Source organism: Topomyia yanbarensis, chromosome 3 (assembly GCF_030247195.1).
Source record: "Topomyia yanbarensis strain Yona2022 chromosome 3, ASM3024719v1, whole genome shotgun sequence".
NCBI classification, from domain to species: domain Eukaryota; kingdom Metazoa; phylum Arthropoda; class Insecta; order Diptera; family Culicidae; genus Topomyia; species Topomyia yanbarensis.
The window spans coordinates 380,107,895-380,125,859 of NC_080672.1; the positions used below are offsets into that span (position 1 = coordinate 380,107,895).

The following is a 17,965-nucleotide window of genomic DNA, read 5'->3' on the forward strand; positions in this document are numbered from 1 at the left end:
CAATTCGAATGCGATGGCCTGTCGAAGGCCATGTAAATATGTTTTTAAAAGCAAATAAAATAAGCAAAAATACTTCCTATCACTTCCGAGACATTCAATTATTTTTTTCAATTCAGAACTCTTTGAATTTTTGTCATGAATATTGTGACACCTGTTCCAAGTCAATTGATTCTTATCATTCCGATAAGTACGTTTATCCCATTATTTCGTGGGCAAGTAATACAAATTTTATAGTTACTTTAGTTCCAAAAAATGCTTAAACTACACATTTAAAACTGTAATTTAGGACACTACTAGGATAGCTTCAAAATTATCGCCTATCTGTTTACGAAACACAGAAATGTTGATAAACTGTTTGACTAGCATGTACGTATCAGCAGATGTGAATTGTGAATTCATCGAACCATGCAGAATCGATGGATATTGCTTTGTAGCCAACTAGAGAAGGCATGGCGCAAACTGATAAATCTCCCTTTGAACAAAGCAATCGATCTAAAAACCTTACCTCCCAAACACCCAGCCACGCACCCATCGCATCCGATCAGAATTTCGGAAAACCAGTTGTGCGTGTCAAATAATACCAGTGCATATGCCAAGCCCGGTGCCACATATATTCCCGGCACGGTGGTCTGGTCTGGTCGTTGCCAACAGCGACACCAGGAAAGCACACAACACAACAGACGCACAGCCGCCCGGAACCCGGCCATTATTGTTCGGCAAGTGGGCGAGAATTGATGACGCGCCCACACCCGTGGTCGCCGGATGGTTGTGCGGTGCGGCGCGGTGCGGTGGTAGGGTCCGACTAAATTCATAGCCCGGAGGATGTTTGCACAATACGCACGCATGTACCTGCACAAACACGGGGGCAAACCGTCGTCCGCCGTCACAACCGGATATGGCATGGGATACCCTAAATTTTGAACGACGTATCCGGGCGAAATACGAAAGTGTGATTTGAAAAGACATTGTCAATTGTGCGGTTTAAATTAAAGTTCATTACCTATAGGTGAACCGGAAATCGGTGTTGTTTTGATTTAGGTTAGGTTAGGGATAATTTGTTTCGATGTGTATTGTTATCGTTTTCTACCGAATATAGTGCATAGTTGTACCAGGGGCTATCAGGTTACACTGGAGAGGTCAATCAATCATCAATCATTACTATTTGTTTTAAACTTGTCATACACACATAAGTATACTGATGCCAAATAGAATAGATCTCATAGATTAGCATTCGTAGAATTGTGAACTGAAACCTCATTTCGATAAATTGATGAACATCAACATTGCTTCGGGGCAAATTGTCCAAACAGTTATTTCATCTTGATGTGATACCATCAATTTCTTCTCGCATTCCACGAATACAAATCACTATAATTGTGTAAAAAGCAAGCGTACAAAATAAACTCAATTCATCAATTCATCGTAGCTACTAACACCCACGCTAAAAATGCGAGAGACAGAACAACCGAATACAAATCGAACAGAAAAATCTAGGATAGAAAATTGTTTACGAATAAAAGAATGATATTTCGGATTATACATTTGCTTTCGTGTACAGCGTTCCGTCAGGCAATGACAGCTGCAAAGATATTATGGAAAGCATTATAAAATCCCTATCGGAAAGTATCCAAAACGGAAAAAAAATCAACTCTTAATCTCTCTGAGAGCTTTCTTGTCGACGGAGGACGGGGGGAATTTTTCGAGTTACTTTCTCGAGTTTCCGCATTAAGTAGCGGCGGGTGGATGAAAACAGAAGCGAAAGCCGTTTGGACACGGTACACCAGTTTAATAAAGATTCCCGAGCGGATTTTTTAAGCCGAACAGATTTGTTTCGCTCAGCTGCTGATTCGATGGAGAATTGAATACCTACATATTGGAACTGTTGATGCTTCCCCGGATATTCTGATTGTTGCTGGTCCAACGAGCAACATGTAATCTCTACTGAGTGGCTGATTCGATCGTCACAGCAAGCTTCGATCCCGAATCATTTTAGATTTTTTTAAGGGGAGGGGGCCAGTATACGACTTTTTGGTTCGGCCAAATTGAGAATTAGATTCGAAGAACAAAATCATTTCGAAAACCCTATTTTCTGATACGATTCATGCTCGACCAGTCAGTGTATATTTCTCCGTGCAACGTTGTGACTTGTGAATTGTGATTTTCCAAATAATTAATACGCCTGATGTAGCGTGAAGAATTACTCGAGTGTAATCCAGATAATGACTTATGGTTGATTTAACTTTTTGTGAACAGTAACTCAAATGGACAGCGTTGAATGGCATATGTTTTACCCAGACCCCGGAGGTGCTATTATTCGATTAGCACTTCATTAAAATTTCCCAATGCTAATGTGCATTTCTTTATATTTCGACTACCCTTTAATTCAGTTTTACTCAAACAACATTCCGAATTTTATTGCCATTTACCCGAAACACTTTCGCTGTACGTGATGAAACTGATACATTTCAAATTATAACGTCTCTGTGCTAAAATCGTTTCACTCCGCCGTTTCACCGCTGCAACAATTAAGTTATTCTCCTAGAACACCAGATACACAATTAGCGATAAGGATTATATTATGTCAAAGTTTCCATTGTACTTAGCAGTGGGAAGTGCCTTTCCCCGTAATTATCCCGCAGCAACTCGCATTTCCTCCAGCTTACGATAGGGTGTTTTATTTAATTTCATTCTGCAACGAACGAGCGCGCGCGCCCCCCAACAACGTTGCTCTTCGTATGGCGAATTTCTGCTGAGCTGTCTGAGAAAAGTTTACACCATTCCCCCCCTCTATCCTCCGTACTTATTCTACTACCATCCCCACAAGAAGTTTCACGGCACAAAGTCAAACAATTAAAAACTTTCCGTTCCATTCTGGCTGTGGGTGGCAGCATTCCCGAAGCCAGTTTTTGAGCGGAACTTTTAACAGTTGCACATCAGAAACCCAAGCTACGGTGGTTCATGTCAGTGATGCAATTTGGTTTTGGGCATGCAATTTGAAACATTGACGACAAAAGTTCGATCCACCTTTGTCAGGTGGTGTGGGATTTAGCTTTGTAACTGAGTGAATGAAACCTGGACAACATTGTGTAGAGATTGGTGTTTTAAAAGTTTTGCCGTGGCAATTCAATACATGATGGGGCGTTTGATAGTTGGTAGCAAATATAGTAAGGGTGTATTCGTAAACATATAACACACATCACCAAAATTTGAAATTTTTTCACAATATTTAGAATCTTTCCGGAAAATGAAGAACTGCTAATTAGTTATGATTTACATAATTCCATTCAATCATTGTTCTCATTCCAAACAGCCGCATCTTTCACGTCACTCCATTCATCAAAGTTTGAGCAACCCATTTCCACCTTATTCCGCCAAACTTGCTTCAATTCCAGCTCACTTTCAACAATTTTGCGATGCTTGCGAAGTGCTGTTTTTACAATAGCCAAAATTATTTCGATCAGGTGAAGCTTCTGTGAATTGAGTAGGTCCATCTCTTTTGGCACATTTTTTTCATTTTTGACCTCATATTTTTACAACACATTTTCACGCGTACTTACAGGCTGCTAGATCAAGCTAAAACAGTTTTGAACCGTTATGATTCATTAAAAAAAAGCAAAAGTCGCTTATGAAGGTGCTCTCTGAGATAAATCTCATATTTTTTTATATTACCACACTCGCAAATTGCCTGCCAGATCGAATATTTTTAGCAAGTTTTGACATTTTCTGTTATCAATTATGATCTGAAACGGCAAATCTGGACTTAATACCGAAATACTCGTATTCAGGAAGTTGTTGGAAGTCGGCTTTGACGTCATTCTATAACAATGCAACAATACTACATGACTAACCATTTGTATAGTGTCCGAATATGCAATGATATTCAGCTTCTCATTGAGGTTGGGGACCGTTGGTACCTTGTAACCACGAGCTCTAGAACTAATTCGTTGGATTTTCTAGCAACATTAACTATTGTTCAATCCCAATAAGTTCAGCACGGCACCGATAACTTGGTGTCGATTGAATGCATACGCACACGGCTTGATGCTAGCAGAAAGGGGAAGAATGATCGCGTGATCGTTTCAAAGCGAGCATTTATGAAGAATTTTTTGCCTGCGTCGGCGGTAAAACATGGTGATGAGTTATGTTCTATCAACGACCATACGGTTGACATGGTTCGAATGCCCTACTCGTACCAGCAGAAGGCAACAGATTCGTCACATTTCCTTGCGATCATGACCATATGAGCCTGCCTAGTCCTAATTTTCCATTATAAGTTAATAACTGATTCACTTTAGTATACCTATCTGTCTTTTACTTTCATTGCTTTCGTATAAACGTTGCCGAAAATATCCAGCAAAATCGATACAATATTTGCCAGTGATCACGAACGGAGAACTGCACTTTCCACAAGAGCAAATTGCCTGCCAAATCATGTATTTTTTGCAAACATGGACATCTTCTGCTTTCTAACTTCCTCAGAGACGTCAAACTTATGACGAGTAGTGACGCAAAGGCACCCGGGAAACTGCCGGAGTCCTGCTTCCCCATTAGTCTAGGCGAGCGTCTGCTGCATGCAATGCAACATGCATATCAGCGGGAGAAGTCTACTACCACCCTATTACGCATTGTTGTCTACGACTTTAAAAATCTTTTTTCGTAAAAGCATTTCGGCTTAGGAGTTTTTCTTGCTATTGCAGGTGCTTTTGACAACGTGTCTTTCGAATCCTTTTTGGAAGCAGAACGAGATGATGGTATATCTTTATCAGTGGTGTAGCCAGAAATTTGGTTGGGGGGGGGGTGTTTTGATGAAAATCGGATTTTTTTGGAATATGCTAAAATTTAACATGAGTTCGATAAATTATTGAAAATTCAGAAACATAAGCAGTCTAACAGATGTCGTTCAAGACTACAAACAAGGAGAATCAGCATGGAACAGCTCTCAAACCTTTATAGATTATTTTCTTGCATAATATGTCAACGATGTCAAAGAATGCGATCTTTTAAAGTATTTATCCTACTTCGAAAAAGTTTTAAACTTTGAAGATCACCTAATTTAAAAATCCATAACATTGAAGGCTTGACACGAGTGATAAGTTTTCCAACATAAAATAGCGCATACTTTGATATAAACATTTTAGTGATTAATTCGCGTAGAGATAATTATGGAGAAGTAACTCTTCAAAAATTGCAAGAGACTTGGCGCATTCAGTAAAGTTATTAATAAGGTCATTTTAACCAATTTTGTTGAAAATATGAAGGCTACATGAATATAGAATATCGAGATATAAAACAACATGCTATATTTCTACTTAGTGGAGAACAATTTAGGCAAAAACTATTTTTCCTGAACTTAGTAGACCATTCTTTAAAACCATCATTGCGTGTTGAGAACTAAATTAGTTATGGAATTTTTGTTTCGACAGACTTCTCATCAAAATCCGATACTAACTTAGTGACAGGACTAAGCTAGCGCCAAATTGAGCATATAAAAACATAGTGGAATTAAATGGAAGAAAATCTTTGAAACATTGCCAAATTGAGGCTATCTCCAAAAAACGGAAACACTTTTTGTGTTTCTGGGCAAACTCCTAATCCTTTTAAAATTTGGGATTTTTTTTTAAAGCTAATTCTCTTAAATATATCATTTTTGTAAGCTTCAGAGACTCATACCTTCAATGTAATGTGAATTTTATTGTTTATAAAACAAAGAAGAAATTTTTCAAATACAGTAATATCAGAATAACTTGTTGTAAAGGTTTTCTACCAATATATTTCGATACTCTGAATGTATAGGATATTCATGTCTTCAACAAAGTTGTTTGAAATAGCATTTTTGAAAACTTTACTGGAGACATTAAGACTCGACCTAAATTTACTTTAATTACCTCTAGTTGGGCAGTTTTACATTTTTTTTTTCAATTTGTTTATTTGATAAGGCACGTATGCGTTAGCTTAAAGGTGCCATTTTTTCATTGTTTTACATTTTGAATTTCTTAAAACTAGGGGGTTACACATTTCAATATTATTTTGTTTTATATAATGAAACTAAAAAAAAACTTTTCAGCTAACTTTTACATATAAAAGAGGGTATAATATAATATTCGTAAGATTTGGGGGACGGGTCATTTTGTGTGTTCTTTGTATAGTAATTCACTTTATGATTTTTAGAAGGGAGATTGTAGGAGAAATTAATTATTAACTAAGCGGAACATTTTACAAGCTTATTAACTAGAAATAACTAGAAAGAGTGGTTCAAGATTAAGGGGAATTAATTAGGGCTATTTTAAAGTTGTGGTACTGTTGGGCATTTCTTAACGAGATTAAATATTGATCAACTAAAACTAAGCACATAAGTTTTGGGAATATACTCAAGGGGAGAAGGGGGTGAAGTCATACATCTGTGTATCAGAGACATGGGAGGGAGAGCGGACAAGGCTGAAGGGGGGGGGGGGTGAGATATAAACTTTCAGTTTCCGGCATCAGGAATTAACGGCCAAGATTACAGATTCGAACGGATTGATCAACTAACACTTGAAGATAGAGTTTTACATTTTGAAGTTCTTCAATGTAACTTAACATAGTAGTTTGACAGTTTCGAATGAATGTGATCGTGACCATTAAAAATTTATCGAGCATTTATTTTACTTTTCTTCATTATTAAAGCTCACAGCTTGACAAAGAGTCCCAGTACCTAATACACGCTATTTTAGTACGCCATTCAATTCAACACTCAAATATACCCCACTAATACACCAAGCCTACTTAGAGGCTATTCATATAATTGATAATACAACAAAAATCAAATGCTCATAAAAACCGGGCCTAATCTGGTAGAGACAAACTGTAAACATCATTTTTCAGTATCTTCCAACTAGTTTCCAACATATTATTCTTGTTATTAACCATTTTAAATTTTTGTCTGAACTCTACGCAATTTTAAAAAAATACATTTTCAGCAAAAGTTGAAATGTATGCAAGTTTTCGGTGAGCAAGTTTATATGTTCCATACACAATCAACCTATTCAAACTTAGCTTTCCATTCGAAAAATTTTCTCTGATCCATATTTTGCAGCATCTTTTCAAAAATGAGCTCATGGTAATTCAAGCAGTTATTTTATTTTACATTGAAGTAAACTGACAACTATGGGATTTCGGCTAAGAGATAAGTTACATGATCCCCTTCCCACAATTTTAGAACAGTCCTCATGATGCTTAAAACACGGTTCTTAATGTAGTGATCAGAGGATATTCTTCCAAAAATATTTTGTAGAATATTTAATTAAATTAATCAGCATCAATATTTTTTTTAATCTAACTAATTTTGGTTTGGGGGGGTTTTAACCCCCAAAACCCCCTGGTTACGCCTCTGATCTTTATATATCATGAACTGGATACACGCAACGCTTAGCAATCGATATCTGTGCTCATCGTTAAGACCTATAGAGATAAGGTAACTGAGTATCTGCGGATGTCCTCAAGATAGTGTGCTGTCACCACTTTCGTGGATCTTTGTCGCTGATGCACAGACAGTATTTGACCCAAAAGAGAATATTCCAAACTTCTAACTTGCTAGCAATCAATACCCACAAATGCAGTGTAATATCCTATCACCGCAAGTTTAAGTCAATTTTATAGGACTACTGCACCGGAGATCGGAACCTTGAGCGTGTTTTAGAAGTGCGCGACTTTGTTTATTTGTTGTACCGTCACCAACAGACCCCTTGGCCCCAATGGTGGTTACTTAAACTAATTACATTTCAGAATACACATTATTTTAGCCTTTATCGAATTCCTTGTCAGGTTGAAGTCAAAAACCGTCGTCATACTGTTAAACACCCGCTGGAGTCCAATAACAGCGCTCCTGGCGCCCATAGTTGGTTCTCCTGAACGGGACTCGCAGAAGAGAGTTATTGCGCAGAGCTTGAACGCGAGCTTGAAGATTGTAACCGTTTGTTACAAAATCCTCTGTTTATTTTAAGTGTGTGCCTAAATGTTTAGTTGTACTGTCACGTCACTAAATGTAGAAGGGTTAAATATTAGTAGGTTTAGTAGGGTTAGTAGTATAAAATTAGTAGGATTAGAATAAACGCACAAGTTATTGTCATCACACTTAAACAACACTGTGGGTAGTAAAAGTAACGAACACCAAACCGTAGAACAGTTAACGAAAGGGGCGGAAAGCTGTTGTACTGCAGGCGAAAAATGATAGCGCGAAACACCCAAAGTTCGCCCCAAGAAAGCTGTGGAAAACCGCCAAAATGTTACGCTACCTAGGGCATAAAACATCCCTCTGCGACCCCGCAGGAATCACAAGTTATCTGGCGTTCGTGTGCTCGACACATTTTAAGAGTGGAGTGAGTTAAAAAACTAATAATTCCAAAAGTGAATTAAAGCGTGAGGTGAACCAGCTACATTCAGGTAATATTCTAGTCTAGCAACGATGGAGAGAATTGCCAAAAACGTGCTACGAGTGAATTTAAACTTATTCCCCACCCTGAATTTTTACCCTCACAGGACCTTCTTTTGGTTTTATACATTTTTCCGTGCCTTGGGTGAGCCGGTCATCCTCACTCGGCAACACACGATTCGGCCTAGCGAGCCCTGGATGCTTGCTACGTCTAACCCGTCAAAGACCAGCGATTGTCCTCTGGCCTTGGGCCATAACCGCTAAGGAGGACTTACCCCTCTCGGCACGGTCGCTCCGGTATCGTCCTGGGCCGGTCGATACTAGTCAATGAGGGAAGACGCCAGCAGCCGCCATTAGACTCCACCAACGCCGTCAAGAGCCCGCCAAACCCACCAGTGAAATTAAAGAGCGCAGCCACCATTGTCACAAGTCGTCAGCAGCAGCAGCCGCGCGAGCGCTCGCAGGACGGCCCCGAAACACCACCAGCTTCCAGCAACAGCAGCGGTACGTACCGGTCAAATCCCACAGAACACACATACACTCACATACGCACACCAGCAATAGTGAATATAGATTTGAAATTCAAAATTAGTTTCTTGAAATAAATTTTCAAGTCTCCTGCATTTCAATTGTTCAAATCAATAATTCCATAGCCCACGTTCAGTTAGGTGATAGTACCCTGCACAGTTATCCGGGAATCCCCTCCGATTACCCAGTAGTAAACCGACTCTGTGAGCCAGTTCGAGGGGGCTCTTGCTACTGAGCTTTACCGGGATACACAGTAGAAGAGTTACAAGATCGAGGCGACCGAGGATTGTAGGGCAATCCACTCTGGCAGACAGTAAGTCCGAGACGAACAGGGCTCGAGAGCATTCACTCCGGATGCTTAGAGTATCGAGCTGTATCAACTGACAACGGTTTTCGTAGCTCGGCAGCTGAAATCTGTTTTGCCAAGGAAGATATCGGAGTGCAAAGCGTATGAACCGGCGGTATATGGCCTCGATTCTGTCGACGCCGTTGTGGCAGTAAGAGTTCCAAACAGCAGAACAATATTCCAGTGTTGAGCGAACCAGCACGCAATAGAGAGATTTTAAACAGTATACGTCCTTAAAGTTTTTCGCTATTCGGAAGATGAACCCAAGCTGTCTTGATGCCCTATCCCCAATGGATGATGTATGTGGTTTGAACGTTAGTGCCGAATCCATGATGACTCCGAGATCCTTGACGTGAGAGAGTCTTGGAATATTCGAGTCGAAGAGATGGTAGTTGAACTGAATCGGATGGCGTTTCCGCGTGAATGTAACGATTGAGCATTTCCTCGGGTTTAAAACCATTCTGTTTAGATCACACCACGTACTAAATCTCTCCAATTCACTCTGAAGAAACTCGGCATTGGTTTTATCCCGTATTTGACGAAAAATGTCGTCGGCAAAAGAAAGGTTGGGTCCTTGTAATTTGATGTTGACGTCATTAAAGTAGAGGAGGAATATCACTGGACCGAGATGGCTTCCTTGTGGAATGCCGGATGTAGCGAAGAATTGTGCAGATAGACAGTCCTTAATGCTGATTTGGAGTTGCCTTCCATCGAGGTAGGAACGAAACCAGCGTCCATGAAGACTGAATTAGTCCAGCTTCGCTATTGCGATATCATGATTGATTCTGTCGAAGGCCGCAAATAAATCCATGTAAATAGCATCGGTTTGCAATTCGTCAGCGAATTCATCGAATACATATGTTGTGAACGAGAGCAGGTTGGTCGTTGTCGATCGTTTAGGCATAAAACCGTGTTGGTCGTCTGTAATGTGGTGTTTGCAGTGAAAGAAAAGAGGGTCTAAAACAACCAGCTCGAATTGTTTTGATACTGCACTTAAACACGAGATTCCCTGATAATTGTCAATGTTCGATTTGTTTCCTTTTTATGTGAACTGGAAACATGTGCGCTGCTCTTCAGCAGGAAGGGAATGTTCCAGTAGTGAGTGATAGCACAAAGACTCGACGAAGTGGTTCAAGAAGCCCGCTGATGCTCTTTTTGACAAAAATCGAGGGAACGCCATCTGGGCCCGGGGAACTAGATGCTTTCAGCTACATAGCGTGCTACTCAACTGGTCCCCGGCGGTGGACCTAGTCTACACCGTCGGAGAGTTTCTCGGCGGCGGAATTTCTCCCGAAACCCGATTTGTGGTTACACGGCGGCGTAATAACCAATGACGCTACTTTGTTGGTCCCTACATCACTTCCTCTGCTGCTAGGATAGTATACTCGTAACCACTCTGTTGACAGCATTCCAGTTATGCTCGTCGTGGCACATCTCTTTGACGATATTGTTAACTGATATATCAAGCATTCCCCTTCGGACTTCTTCGAACCTATGGCATTAGAAGACCACGTTTTCGGGTGTCTCTTGCACGTTCACACACTCCGGGCACTCGGTACTCGGAGGAGTGACGAAGCGTGTCCAAGCCGATGTTGGTATTTCCGGAAGCATCCATACCCGGACAAAAACTGCGTCAAATAGGCGTTCACCTCTCCATGATTCCTATGTACCCAAGCAGACATATGTGGGATGAGTCGGTGGGTTCACCTTCCTTTCTCCGCGTTGTCCCACTCCTGCTGTCACTTAACCAACGAGTCCGCCCGGGCCAGTCTCAGTCTCCTTGCAATACGTTCATTTCTCCGCTGGTTCCACGTCCTCAGCCAAAGTGCTGCAGATTGGAATCATCCCGGCAATTACGCTTATCGTTCTGTGCGCACTCGCGAAACGAACTGCCATTAGTCAAAACGTGCTTGTCAACTTCGTCCGGTTCCGCTTTGAGTTCAGCGCAGCAGCACAGGTCTGTACGCCATACCTCAGTATTGAGGATGAAACACGCGCCAGGAAACGTTTCGTAAGCAAGAGAATTACTCCTCCGCGATACGGCATGATCCATGCCAATGTGTTAGTTGTCCTCGCAGCCTTCTCACAGGCATAGTCGACTTGGCTGTTGTGATTTAACCGATCGTCGCACCCAAGTGCTTCAGCGCACGCATCGTTGGGATGGATTGTTCCCCGAGGCTGATCTCGACACGCTGGGTTTTTTTTTCTTCGGTTGCTAACCAGCAATACCTCCGCTTAGTGGTGAGCCAGCTGTAACATGACGTCAGCCATCCAGGTATCCACGATGCTTATTGTCACTGCCGTTAACATCTCCACCTCCTCAAGAGTCTAGTCGGTTATCGTCAGAATAACATCATCTGCAAAACCGACGATCTCAACTCCCCTGGGTAATTCCAGTGTTACCACACCGTTGTACGTTATCTTCCAGAGAGTTGGGCCGAGTATGGAGCCCTGAGGTACTCTCGCCGTGACCCTAATCGACCTCTTCTCCATGTTCGTTTCGTGTCCTGGAAGTAACTTTTCTGAGCCTTGCACAGATGGTCCGGAGCCCGCATTCTGTGCAGCGCTACGGCGATTGCCCCCAGCTGGCACTGTTGAACGCGTTCTTCACGTCTATCGTTACCACGGCGCAATAGCGATTACGCTTTCGATGCTTTCTCCACGCTCGCGATGACTGCGGGATGGCGTCCATCGTCGATATCCCTTTCCGGAACCCGAACTGCCTCTGCGGTGGTCCGTTCTCAGTTTCAGCGGACGTCGTCAGCCTGTTGAGGATGACCCTTTCCAGAAGCTCCGGAGACAGTACGAGACGTCTCCTGGGTGGTGTCTCAACCTCAATACTGAGGTATGGCGTACCGGCCTATGCTACTGCGCTGAACTCAAAGCGGAACCGGATGAAGTTGACAAGCACGTTTTGACTAACAGAAGTTCGTTCCGCGAGTGCGCACAGAACGATATCGTCGGAGGCGGTAAGCGTAATTGCCGGGATTATTCCCATCTGCATTACTCTGGCTAAGGTCGTGGAATGCTACCAGCGGAGAAATGAACACAGCAGGCATATAGGCCGAAACGATGCTGGATCTCCCGGTGGTTTCCCTGGTTTGGCAGCAACACCAGCTTCTAGATCTTCCATCTAGCCTGGAAGTAGCCACCGTCTAGGTATTTCTGTAGGACTATCTTGAATATGTCTGGAAATGCCAGGATCGCGGTCTTCAGTGCCACGTTGGGAATACCATCTGGTCCGGGAGCTTTCTTCGCTTTCAGTCCTTTTACCACTATAAAGAGCTCGTCATTGGAGACTCGATTATCACCAGCATTTCCACCGTCTGCATCTACGTACGGTATAGGGGCCATACGGTTGGGTCGTGCTTCGGGAAAAGTGCCTCCACGATAATTTTCAGTTTGTCAGCGCACATTTCGACTGGCGTCATTGGAGTCTTGATCCTAGCCATTACGACACGGTAAGCATTGCTCCAGGAGTTGACGTCTACTTCTCTGCACAGCTCATTGTAGCAGATGGACTTGCTTAGCACTATCTCGCGTTTGAAAGCGGCCCGGAATGTTACCTTGCAATCTTCTCTGACTGCCTCAGATCTTGCTCTCTGAACGCGTCTTCTGGGTTTTAGGCAGACAACCCGGAGGATGCTGAACCTCTCGCTCCACCAGTACACCGGGCGCCGGTAGTTCCTTAGCTCCATTTTCCTCGACATAGTTACATCGCATATAGCGACTGTTTCCGACAGCTCATCGGCACTCGGAGTCGTGGAATGGTGCTGTCAGCACGAAGTACAATTTCGCCGACCAATGATGTAGTGGATCGCTTGGTGGTCACTATGTGTGTACTGCTCACTAACTCGTCAATTCATGTTATCCATCAGCGACGCGCTGCAGAATATTACGTCGATGTTAGATTCCCGGCCATCTTTACGGAATGTCCTAGCGGAACCTTCGTTGCACAGCCTTACTTCCAGCTTTGCCAGTCCTTCCAATAAGCTGTAACCATTTGCGTTGGTCAGCCTGCTACCCCACTCCACGGCCCAAGCGTTAAAATCTCCTCCTATAACAAGTGGCGTTCACCCGACTAACGAGTCGGTTAGTGCGTCTAGCATCCTGATTGTACTGCTCTGGTGTCCACCGTGCATAACAGCTACACACGAATAAGCCGTTGATCCTGGCAATCACGAAACCTTCATGTGTGCTATCCACCACTTCTTGAACAGGGAAACCGCCCATCACATGGATTGCCGCCATCCCTGCATTGTCCACCACCCAGTTATCGTTATCGTCGCACTTCGTTTACGTTGTCGACTGCCACAACAGGTGCTGTACAATGTCGCAATGATTGAGACTAAGCTGGGTTATCTCCATCATCATTGGCCTGCCTTCGCCTTTATATACTCAGGGCATTTGAAGCTTCCCATCGTGCGGTCGTTTCCGTCCTCCGGTTAGCAGATCATGCACCTTGGTTGCATGATCTGCATGCTTCGTGCAGTCTCTAGCAACGTGCCCCTTTCCTTCGCATTTTCTACACAGTGCAGACCTGTCCAGGCCCTTGCAGTTCCTCGCCTGATGTCCGAGGTCCAAGCACCTGAAGCAACGCTCCATCTGTTTGGTAGCTCGCGTAGTGACTCTCAGCGAGCACACCGGCCATACGACTTTTATCTTGCCGGTCTCCGCCGGCTTGTTGGCAACACCGCTTGAGTGCTCCATACGATTCCCAAATCAGTGTACCCCTCAGTACTTCTACGTAGTCTCGTTTCAACACTTGCATTGAACTACGTTTCCCCGCGACAGAGCTCTCACGTTCGCTTCATTTCCCAAGTATTTAGAAACGACCTTGCGGCAGGTCAAGCTTTCGACAGAAGAATTCTTCTTCAGCTCGAAGATCATCTCGCCTTTCTGAGTGCGCATCGTTATAACAACGTGGTCTCCCAGCACCTTCAACTCTGGGTCCTCTCTCACTTTCATGAGAAGAGCGGCGTAGAACGTCATATCGTTCGCTTCGATGATCTGTGCATCGCCCTTGTACTTCTCCCAAGAAGGCTTCCATTTCTCTTTCTTCTTTTGTACCTTCTTGTTTTTTTCCTTTTGTTTCCGTTCCCTCCGCTTCGCCTGCTGGCTTCCCACGATGCACCAACCACAGTATTTCCCTTTTTTCGATTTCTCTGGTCGGTGGAGCGCTCCAACTCGCTCTTCTGCTTTTTCGGGACCTCTGGCTCCCTCGGCGTATCCCTCACTCTTTTTTCAGAGCGACTATTGTGATGACTCTTCAGCGTCACCTCAGTTTCTGCCGTCACGTGTTCTGCGGCTTCTATCAGAGCTTTTTCGGCTGATTCAGCTCTCACCAACGGTACCTTCTGCTCGCGCTCAGCAGCTGTTGCAGCCGATTTGATACTCGTCACTGGCTGCTTCTCCTTGTTGGGCACATTGTGCTTGTTCTTCACGAACTCATAGAGCTCGTCGACTTTTTTCCTCATCTCCGTCAAGTACGGCTTCCCTAGATGTGAGTCATTCTGGGTGGTGTCGCTACCTTATCTCGAGGTGAACACTCGTTTCGGTAACCCCATCTCACATTGGTTTCTTCGTGGCTCACTCTGTACCAAGCCGCTGATGGTACTCACTATGGCTACCAGTGCAGCTTACCGCTCCTTGCAAACGCAATCGCGTGCTTCTCACTTTTTTATTGGATGTTTCCATTTTGTTGGATACCAACTCCGGGTCGCTATCTCCATTCGTTGTACATAGTTGCCTTTCGTGATCCCATGATTATCTATGCGATTCGTGAGGATATGTTATCCTTCACGACGAGTAGTGTTCAGAGCCGGATCGGCGTAAAATCGGGAATGCTCCAACTGAACCTATTACCACCAACTAAATGGTGACGAGTTTTGAACGTAGCCGGAGACCTGCCAGGGTTATAGTGGGACGAAAGCAGCCGTGCTGTTAGCCCGCTAGCCATTTCAAGTCAGTGTCATCCTTCCGTACTCAGGGAGTAGAACAGGTCGTCTATCAGCCCAAAGTCGCCGTCCAATTCGTGATCCGTGTCCTTTCCGTTGACGTTCTCCATGGCCAGTATGCCATAATCAGGATGTTACTGGCGTCGATCCTGATGTGCCTCGATCCTGATGGTTGGCACTCCGGTTGGGCTAAAGTGCTTTTATTGCTAAGATCTTAGATTATTGGAATCTTAGGATCATAGCAGAAGCGGCACAGACTCGCTTCGTCAGATCTGTTTTCGGAGTTTGTTTTTAGAGGTTTATCAAAGCCCAATCCAAGCCTAAATTTATCCTAGCACGTCTCCCAAACTCGCAGTAGGACCGGGAAGGTTTGTTGAGCCCCTGGTCTCCTGTTCTTCCTGTCCCTGTAACCCCCTGTTTTTTTCTGGAAAACCCTGAGACCTGAGGGAAAATGTACAAAAACCCCAATGTCTCAGGGAACGGGTTTGGGTTGCCATCACTCGACCCGCTAAAAAACCACTGCTCATGCCCAGAACCTGATTCCTCCCCGGCACTACCTTCCGGCATTACTTCGGAGAGGGGTTTTTATGTGCATAGCACACACTCTAATTCAACTACTGACTAGTTCGTTTCTTCCGCAGGGTTACAGCAGCACTCCTCTACACACCATCAATTCTCCACCATCCACATAGACTGGAAAGTTCTGCATGGCAGTCGGAAAGCTGGCTGTGAGTCGAGACTTAGGCTCCTTCCCTACGAAGACAATCTGGGCGGCAAACTTCAAACTGTCTAATTCACCGAGCCCTTCGGCTCCCTTGTGCCAGTTAGCACCGCAACTCCCCTCTCGCACCATTTACTCGTTGAGCACCAGACTTGTTCGCGAACTACTCGGTCTAGTCCCCGACGATGGACCTAGCCTACTCCGACGGAGAATTCCCCGGCGAGAGAAGTTCTCCCGAAACCGAGCCAGCCAACCAGTTGTCGAGGTCAGTTCGGAGATTCCGGTGGAGCAGGGCGTCCGGTTCGCTGATTCCCCGACGACCTGCGACTGGTGGTATCTCGTCGCGGTCTACTCAGTCTAGTCCCCGGCGGTGAATCTAGCTTAGGCGGACGGAGAGTTTCCCGGCGAAGGAAGCTCTCCCGATACCGATTCTTCTTTTGTTTTAGCACCACAATTTATTGAGCCCTTTGGCTCCCTGTACGGTGCCATTTAGCACCGCAACTCACTGAGCCCTCCATCTCCCGTCCTTACTTGTTCGCGAGCTACTCGGTCTAGTCCCTGACAGTAGATCTAGCCTACTCCGACGGAGAATTCTCCGGCGGCGGTTGTTCGTTTCCGTGAGCCATTTAGCCCCGCTTCGTCCCGATCTACTCGATCTAGTTCCCGGCGGTGAATCTAGCCTACTCAACGGGCCAGCCAGTTGGTGATGAGGTCCATCCAGGAATTCCGGGTGGAGCGTAGCTTTCGGTTCACTGGCGCCCCAACGACCCACTGCTAGCGACGCGGTCTACTCGGTCTAATCCCCGGCGGTGGATCTAGCCTACTCTTGAGCTACCCGGTAGGGTGCCGAGGTCGGTCCGGCGATTCCGGTGAAGCCTGACGTTCGGTTCACTGGTGCCCCGACGACCCGAACCCGGTGCTACGTCGCGTACTACTCAACTGGTCCCCGTCGGTGGACATAGTCTACTCCATGGTCGATCCGGCGATTCCAGTTGGAGTGTAACTTCCAGTTCATCGGAGCTTCGATGGCTCGAAGCCGTGTACTACTACGTTGATGGTCGTTGCTCCTCTCGCCAGCTTCGTTGCAACGCTGACATGATTTGAACGACTGTTCTGTTCACCGCGTCCCATTTTTCTTTATCCGCGCACATTCTTTGGATAATATTGTTCATGTTAACGTCCTCACCGACAATGGTTCTCATCTCGTTTTGCTCGTGCTCGAATCGCGGGCATTCGAGGACCACATGCTCAGGCATCTCCTCTGCATCACCGCACGCGATGCAGAACGGCGAACCTGTTCAGATACTTTTTGAAACAGCCGTGACCAGACAAGAACTGCGTCATGTGGAAGTTCACCTCCCCGTGCGCTCTGATCACCCAGACCGACAAGCGTGGAATTAGTCTATGGGTCCATCCACCGTTAACAGCGTTATCCCACTGATGCTGCCACTTGATTAAGGTGTCAGCTCGGACTCGTTTACGGGCTCCTCTCGTGACTCGATCCCTATAACACTCGCTATCTTCTTCGAGTAGGAGGTTTGTGGGAATCGTTTCACCTATCACGTAGGCTGCCTCTGACGAGATAGTTCGATACGCGCTAGACACCCGCATGGCCATCAGCCTAAACGTGCTGTTCAGCCGAGATGTGTTCCTCTTCGTCTGCAGTGCCGTCACCCAAGCAGGTCCTGCATATCTGAGCACCGATGTGAAAACACTCGCCAGTAGTCGCTTTTTACTGCTGCTGATCGCCGAATTGTTGGGCATGACCCGAGATAGTGCCGAAATCACTTTTACGGCCCTCCCGCATGCATGGTCTATGTGGCTATTAAAGCTTAGCCGGTCGTCTATCATCACTTCCAGTTGTTTAGCTTCCCGCTTTGAGTCGAATCTCCGACCGAAATTCTTGCCTGCTGCACTGCCTTTCGGTTGCGTATCAGAACCATTTCAGTTTTGTGGTGAGCTAACGTCAGCTTCTTCTCGCGCATCCAGTCTTCCACAACGTCTAT

At 44.8% G+C, this 17,965-nt stretch overlaps 1 protein-coding gene across 1 annotated transcript; it reads right to left on the reverse strand.

Annotated features, from left to right (window-relative positions):
• Nucleotides 1–17,225: 17,225 nt before the first annotated feature.
• Nucleotides 17,226–17,723, reverse strand: LOC131688267 (uncharacterized). The gene has a single exon (XM_058972455.1). The coding sequence runs from the start codon at nucleotides 17,721–17,723 to the stop codon at nucleotides 17,226–17,228; it is 498 nt and encodes a 165-aa protein (XP_058828438.1).
• Between the last annotated feature and the right edge of the window lie 242 nt (nucleotides 17,724–17,965).

What these genes read in the sequence shown, in the direction of transcription:
- LOC131688267 (XM_058972455.1), bottom strand. Translation starts at nt 17,723, where the DNA reads ATGCCCAACAATTCGGCGATCAGCAGCAGTAAAAAGCGACTACTGGCG.